The sequence below is a fragment of the Scyliorhinus torazame genome, chromosome 9 (assembly GCF_047496885.1).
Source record: "Scyliorhinus torazame isolate Kashiwa2021f chromosome 9, sScyTor2.1, whole genome shotgun sequence".
Classification (NCBI taxonomy): Eukaryota; Metazoa; Chordata; class Chondrichthyes; order Carcharhiniformes; family Scyliorhinidae; genus Scyliorhinus; species Scyliorhinus torazame.
This window is the reverse complement of record NC_092715.1, coordinates 92680696-92688378: the sequence shown is the minus strand read 5'-3', so window position 1 is coordinate 92688378 and position 7683 is coordinate 92680696. Positions and strand designations below refer to the sequence as shown.

The 7683-nt window shown below is 51.8% G+C and overlaps 1 protein-coding gene across 1 annotated transcript in view; it reads left to right on the top strand.

Moving 5' to 3' along the window:
• Positions 1-6128: 6128 nt before the first annotated feature.
• arrdc3a (arrestin domain containing 3a) overlaps positions 6129-7683 on the top strand; it is a 31979-nt gene continuing 30424 nt past the window's right edge. Inside the window, exon 1 of the mRNA XM_072516265.1 lies at positions 6129-6647. Coding sequence (XP_072372366.1) covers positions 6368-6647 — 280 coding nt within the window. The 5' untranslated portion in view covers positions 6129-6367. The remainder of the gene's footprint in view (positions 6648-7683) is intronic.

Sequence of the window (7683 nt, the reverse complement as noted above, 5' to 3'; positions counted from 1 at the left end):
GCCTGTAGTTTTTGAACTCTCTCCCCTGCACCGTTAGGGTAACTATGCAGAAGCCTTTGATCTGTACGGAGTGGGATCCTGCAGCTAGGGAAATCTTTTGTGCGCTGGGATGGGTGGTCAAAGAACAGCGTCTTACCATGTCGGGGTGGATAAAGCTCTCCGTGCTCCCGGAGTCGACTAGGCATGGTGTCTCGTGCCCGTTTATCAGCACCGTTGTCGTCGTCGTCTGGAGTGTCCGGGGCCGAGCTTGGTCCAGCATTATTGAAGCGAGACGTGGTTGTAGTAGTTGAGCGTCTTCTTCGAACCCTGTGGAGCCGTCGACACTGGGGTCCGTTGTTGCCGTCCAAGATGGCGTCGGGGGTGAACAAAATGACTGCCCCCATGCATCGCACATGGCTGGGGGGTCACATGATGGCGGCGGGGGTGGACAAAATGGCCGCCCCCATGCGTCGTACAGGTCTGGGGTGGTCCAAGATGGCGGCGCCCTTCCTCCCCTCGTGGTGGCCAGGACCCAAAATGGCTGTGCCTGCGGGTCGCACATGGGGCGCTGGGGGGGTTGGGGAGCGTTAGGAACGCGCGCGGCTCCCTCATCTCTAGGGACAGCGGTGGTCGGGACCCAAATTGGTAGCGCCGGCGGGTCATACGTGGGGCGTGGGAGGGGGTTTGGGGGGCGTTAGAGCCGCGCAGAACTCCCTCTTCTCCGGGGAGAGCGGTGGTCGGGACCCAAAGTGGTAGCGCCGGCGGGTCATACATGGGGCGCGGGGGGGGGGGGTTGGGGAGCGTAAGCGGCGTGCAGGGCTCCCTGTTCTCCCGGGACCGCGGTGGTCGGGACCCAGAGTGGCTGCGCCTGCGGGTCGTACATGGGGCGTAGGGGGGTTTGGGGAGCGTAAGCGGCGTGCAGGGCTCCCTGTTCTCCCGGGACAGCGGCGACCTCGCGGGACCGGCACACAACCGCGAAATGGCCCTTTTTCCCGCAGCTCTTGAAGATCGCTGCGCGGGCCGGGCAGCGCTGCCGGGGGTGTTTCGCCTGGCAGCAGAAATACCAGCGGGCGCCCCCGGTGCGGCTTGGCGTTTGGACCGCGCAAGCCTGTGGGGTGTCCGGGGGGGGGTGGGTTTGTCGCGACTGGTACGTACGGAGCCCAATGGGCTGCCGCGCGGTCGGGGCCGTAGGCGCGGGTATTTCGCGCGGCCATGTCTAGGGAGGCTGCTAGGGCCCGTGCCTCTGAGAGTCCTAGCGACTCTTTTTCTAGACGTCTTTGGCGGATTTGGGAGGAGTTCATACCTGCCACAAAAGCATCGCGCATTAACATGTCCGTGTGTTCATTTGCGTTCACCGACGGGCAGCTGCAGGCTCGTCCCAAAATTAGTAGCGCGGCGTAGAATTCATCTATCGATTCTCCGGGACTTTGCCGTCTCGTTGCGAGTTGATAGCGAACGTAGATCTGGTTTACTGGGCGGACATAGAGACTTTTTAGTGCTGCGAACGCCGTCTGGAAATCCTCTGCGTCTTCGATGAAAGAGAAAATCTCCGTGCTTAACCTCGAGTGCAGGACCTGTAGTTTTTGGTCTTCTGTGACCCGGCCGGTGGCCGTTCTGAGGTAGGCCTCAAAACAAGTCTGCCAGTGCTTGAAAGCTGCTGCCGCGTTCACTGCGTGGGGGCTGATCCTCAGGCATTCCGGGACGATCCTGAGCTCCATAGTCCTTTTTAGTCACGCTTAATAAATTGTAGCGCACAAAGACTCCGAGAGACGAATAGAGTGAAGTCGATGAGGCTTTATTAAGCTTGACTGTTTCCCCCGCAGTTCAGTAGTAGACTGCCTGCGGAGGAGGACTCCAGGTACTTATACTCCGCCTTCAGGGCGGAGCTAGAGGTCAACGTCCAACCAGGACCCGGGATCTGTCAGCCAATTACATCATGGCTTCACAGTCCCACATGACCCCTCATGCATACTACCACACAACCCCTCTGTTCTTCGCATCCAGCCCTGAATGATAGACCTGCCCTACCCATCCCCTTCTCAGCCTAACCTGATCTGCCACCCTCAGATGTGTCTCCTGGAGCATAACCACGTCTGCCTTCAGTCCCTTTAAGTGCGCGAACACCCGGGCCCTCTTGACCGGCCCGTTCAGGCCCCTGACATTCCAAGTTATCAGCTGGATCAGGGGGCTACTGCCCCCTACCCCCCCTGCCGACTAGCCATCTCCTTTTCTAGGCCAGCCACGTGCCCCGCCTCCCACACCTTCCCGTCCCCCAGGCGGCGGCGGACCCTCGCCCCGACTACCTCTCTTACTTCCAGCTCCTCTTTGGCCGATGCAGCAGCAACCCAGTTCCACCCCCCCAACCCCCAACCCCCCCTCGCTAGATCTTTATCTAGCCATTTTGCTCCCCCCCATGAGACTCCCGTAAGTCAGCTGACTCCTGCTGACCCCGGCCTCTCCCGTCATTCCATCGACCCCTCAGTGTGAGAATCCCCCCACCCCTTGGCAGTCAGTGTGTGCTCCTCTCCAGCACCGCCCTTTCCCCCCGGCCCTGCCCCCATCCTTCCCTAACGCAGGAAAAAGCCCGCGCTTTCCGTCTGAGCTGGCCCCGCCCCCTCTGGTGCAGCTCCTTTTTGTGGCCTTACCCCAACTCCCCATCGCCGGGCCTCCACCCCCACTCTTCCTCCGCGGGGCCCTACCCCTCCAACACTGACGCCCACACTCTCCCACAGCCCCCACATCAAATCAATTCACCCATCCCCACCCAGCACCAAAACAAAAAGAACATTCCCCAAATGCAGTAAACACAGTAAACATCCCCCCACGACAAACCCTCAGTCTGAGTCCAACTTTTCAGACTGGATAAAGTTCCATGCCCCATCAGGCGTTTCAAAATAGTGGTGCCGTTCTTGGAACGTGACCCACAATCGCGCTGGCTGCAGCATCCTGAACTTTGCCCCCTTCCGATGGAGAACTGCCTCAGCCCGGTTAAAATCAGCCCTCCTCTTAGCCACCTCCGCACTCCAGTCCTGGTAGATTCGGATCTCCGTGTTCTCCCACCTGCTGCTCTGTTCTTTTTTGGCCCATCTCAGGACACACTGTCTGTCCATAAAGCGGTGGAATCTCACCACTACAGCCCCTGGCGGCTCGTTGGCCTTGGGTCCCCATCCAGCTCCAGGGGCCTCGGGAAAGCTCCCGCGCCCATCAGCGAACTGAGCATCATGCTCATATATGCCCCGGCATCGGGCCCCTCCACTCCTTCAAGGAGACCCAGAATATGAAGATTCTTCCTCCTCGACCTATTCTCCAGGTCGTCAAATTTTTCCTGCCACCTCTTATGCAGCGCCTCGTGCGCCTCCACCTTCACCGCCAGGCGCAAGATCTCGTCCTCGTTCTCCGAGGCTTAAGCCGCACCTCCCGGATCGCCGCCCCTTGGGCCTTCTGTGTCTCCACAAGCTTCTCAATTGCCACCTTCATTGGCGCTAGCATTTCTGTCTTCAGCTCCGCAAAGCAGCGTTTAAGGAACTCATGCTGCTCCTGCGACCACTGCGCCCACGCTGCTTGGTCTCCACCCACCGCCATCTTGCTTTTCCTCCCTCGCACTCAGCTTCTCATTCTTGATAAATGTCCACGCCTCGCCCGGCGTATCAAAATAGTGGTGCCGGTCCTGATATGTAACCCACAGCCTCGCCGGTTGTAACAGCCCGAACTTCACCCCTTTGCTGTGGAGGACCACCTTGGCCCGGTTGAATCCCGCACGCCTCTTGGCCAGCTCTGCACCCCAGTCCTGGTAAATACGGATCTTGGTGTTCTCCCACTTGCTGCTCCACTCCTTCTTCGCCTATCGCAGGACACACTCCTTATCGGTGAAGCGGTGGAATCTTACCACCATAGCTCTCGGCGGCTCGTTCGCCCTAGGCCTCCTTGCCAGGACTCTGTGCGCCCCATCCAGCTGCAGGGACCGCGGGAAAGCCCCCGCGCCCATCAGCGTACCCAGCATCGTGGTCACATACGCCCCAGCTTCCGACCCCTCCACCCCTTCAGGGAGACCCTGAATCCGCAGGTTCTGCCTCCTTCACCTATTCTCCAGGTCTTCCAGCTTCTCCTGCCATTTTTTGTGCAGTGCCTCGTGCGCCTCCACTCTAACAGCCAGGCCCAGAATCTCATTCACGTTATCAGAGGCCTTCTGCTGCATCTCCTTTATCGCCGTCCCTGGCACGTCTCAATCGACGCCTTCATAGGAACCAACATCTCCGCCTTTAACTCCGCCAAGCAGCTTCTCAAAAACTCCTGCTGCTCCCGTGACCACTGGGCCCATGCTGCCTGATCCCCGCCAGCCGCCATCTTGTTTCTTCGCGCCCAGTCTCCTCTCTTCTCCAAAGCCGCTTTTCTGATCGCCCCACTCCTGGTCCACTCCATACAGACCCTCACTGTTTCCTCTCACACCGGGAATCGCCGTCAAAGTGCCACTGGAGCTCCGTAAAAGGGCCTCAAAGCTGCCGACCATGTGACCTACCTAGGCATAGCCGCAGCCGGAAGTCCGCATTGTTTGGCCCTTGTTCTGCACTGTAACCAATTACTTATTTGTTGATTATTCTTTTTGTCTACTCTTTATGCCCCCTTGGTCGCAGAAAAATATTTTTCACTGTACTTCGGTACATGTGACAATAAATCAATCAATCACTTCTTCACAAAGGGAATAGGAAATCTGGAATTCCCTGCCCCAAAAAACTGCTGCAGTTAGGTCACTTGAAAATTTCAAAACTGAGATTGATTGATTTTTGCTAAGCAAGTTATTGAGCCACTATGGAACCAAGTCAAATGGGCGGAGTTAAGAAACAGATCAGTCATGATCTAACTGAATGTCGGAATATCGGGTGACACGGTAGCACAGTGGGTAGCACTGTTGCTTCATAGCTCCAGGGTCCCAAGTTCAATTTCCAGCTTGGGTCACTGTCTATGTGGAATCTGCACGTTCTCCCCTTGTCTGGGTGCTCCGGTTTCCTCCCACAGGTCCCCAAAGGTAATTTAGTAATTTACCTGTTAGGTAATTTGGTCATTCTGAATTCTCCCTTTGTGTATCCGAAAAGGCGCCGGAGTGTGGTGACTAAGGGTTTTTCACAGTAACTTCATTGCAGTGTTAATGTAAGCATACTTGTGACAATAAAGATTATTGTCATTATTTTGAATAGGCTGAAGAGGCCGAATGGCCTATGACTGTACCTGTGTTCAAGTGTTAAAAAGTCGAGCCAAACTCATTTTACGTGGATACGTTTCACCTTGTTCAATTCTATAACCCTTTGTATAAAGAATAGCAACAAAAAAACACTTTTAAAGACTTTATTTGTATTGGAAGTAATTATTGCAGCTGTGAATGAGTTTTTGAAAGCGAAAGGAAACTAAGCGAAAGGGCTCAGAAAAGTAAAAAAATACACATTTGAGGGGCTGCAAACGTGCATGCGAAAGACCTAGAAATATTGAAACGGTGTAATGAACTTAAGATGTAAAGTCGTGGGAGAAAAAAAACTAAGTCAAAAAAGCCCCTAACTTTAAAGAATAAATGGAATTGGCCATTACCGGAAATAGCCACACGGTGTCGTCGGGGCACAGAGGCAGAATCATGCGCCTTGCGTTTTTTGGGTGCAACTATTGCAACAGCCGTGATTCATCTTTTTCTATTATTTAACATTATCCTTCAACGGTGATTTTGTCCATTTTAACGTGTAGAATCAAGTCTTCAAAATCCATTCGTATAACCGGGATGAATAATGTAACACTGGAGTGCTGCGGATGTACGCTACGTGATCCATGCGCTACTGTAACAAGCCGGAGGGTGGCGCTAAATCGCCCTGTTCATCGAATTGACTGAATTAATTGCCTTTTGTAACCGAATTAATACAAAAATCGCCTTGGAGAAATACATTGCGAAGATTGATATAACAGTATTTTAAAATGTGCGTGCAAAAGAATAAATAAATAAAAGTGGGTGTTTTGTATGTTGCCCCAATGCCACTGGTCTGCTGTGGTGAAAGCGGAAAGCGAGGGGGGGGGAGATGACCTCAATCAGCTGTTGATCAGCTGGCACCAGCTCCAGACTCGCAAGGCGGAAGCAGAGTGAATCATGCACAGGCGCACTGGGGTTGTTTTTCACAAAAACCGTTTTAAGTGAGGTGGTAGGTATGATATCCCCGTCTTTTGTACAGACCCAAAGCTGGGCAACAGCATCTCTGACTGTCCAAATCCAGATGCTCCTTTTTAATGTTGCAGTGGTCGCGCCTGCAGCTTTTGCAGCCAAAGGCATTGATCACTGGTGAAGATCCCACTTTTCAGATCTTTTTTTTGTACATTTTTTTAATAGTCACCCACATATCTATATAGATATATAACCATGGTGCTGGGAAAGGTGAAGAGTTTTACAATAAGCTATGACTGTCCTAATGATAACAATATCCCCGTCTATGCCAGCGGAGATTCAGTCTCTGGACGGGTGATTATAGAAGTTACTGGTGAAATCAGGGTGAGATCTCTTACAATCCATGCAAGAGGACAGGCGAAAGTGCGCTGGACGGAATCGAGAAATGCTGGTTCTAATACTGCCTACACTCAGAACTACACTGAAGAAGTAGAGTATTTCAACCACAAAGACCTATTAATCGGACACGAGAGAGGTAAGCTTGGAATTATAAGAGATGACCTTAAAATATGGTCTGGAAGTTTGCATTGTTCAAAGTCTTTGTGCAGCTTACTGTAACCCTACTGTAAAATGTGACCAGTGCAGGGCAAATCGTTGGGCATTTGGAATCGTGTGTTTTATTATGTTATAAAACACCCAGCATTAATATGTGCCATAAACCCCCAAAAAATCCATCCGACATAACTTCACAGATGTAAAAGTTCGGTATCCCGTGGCTTCACCTTTCACTGCCAATTTGTTTGCCAATGAATGGCGAGATGTTGCATAGGGCGGATAACTAATGCTGTAAAATAAATGTTCGTATCAATACCTCGCCGGTTATGTTGCAATTCTACTACACCGATTCATGGGGGCTTAGCCCCCCCCCCTTTTGTCTCTAATCGTGTCCTTCAATCTGTAATATAAATGTGATACAAACGCAAAAAAAAAAATCACTATCTGCTGAGTAATATCCACAAACTTCACCCAACGAAGCTTTTCTTTATTTAAAAAAAAAACGCTTAGATTCCGAAACCAGGAAGTGTAAATTACGATAGAAATCAAATTGCCCGAATATCTTTTCAGAATTGCAGTCATTTATATAATGCCCCGTGTGCGTGCAATGGCTTCCAGACAAGCCCTTGATTTTTGCAGTCCAACAATTGGTCCCTTCCTTTTCAACAAATGTACCTAATTAATTTGATGCATCGGGGTTGTGTTTTATTTAAAGTGTTGTGCAGGAGCGGTTACAGTAACCTTTACAATTCGACACTATCACTTGGGTGAGGAGGTGCTTTGACATCAAAATGGATTTTAAATTGTGGATTTCTATCATGACATCTCTCGATCTATTACTATTGTGATTGGAAATCATATATTAAATAATTGCAAATCCCTTGTGCGTTCGGTAACATTTAAAAAAAAAGGTTAGTTGTTTTCCTAAGTTTCCACCCTTTGTTCAAAGCGGTTCAATCCTGTTTGGGACAAGCATTGGGGGAAGGGTGGGTGGGGACTGTGAGTCTGCCCTTCGT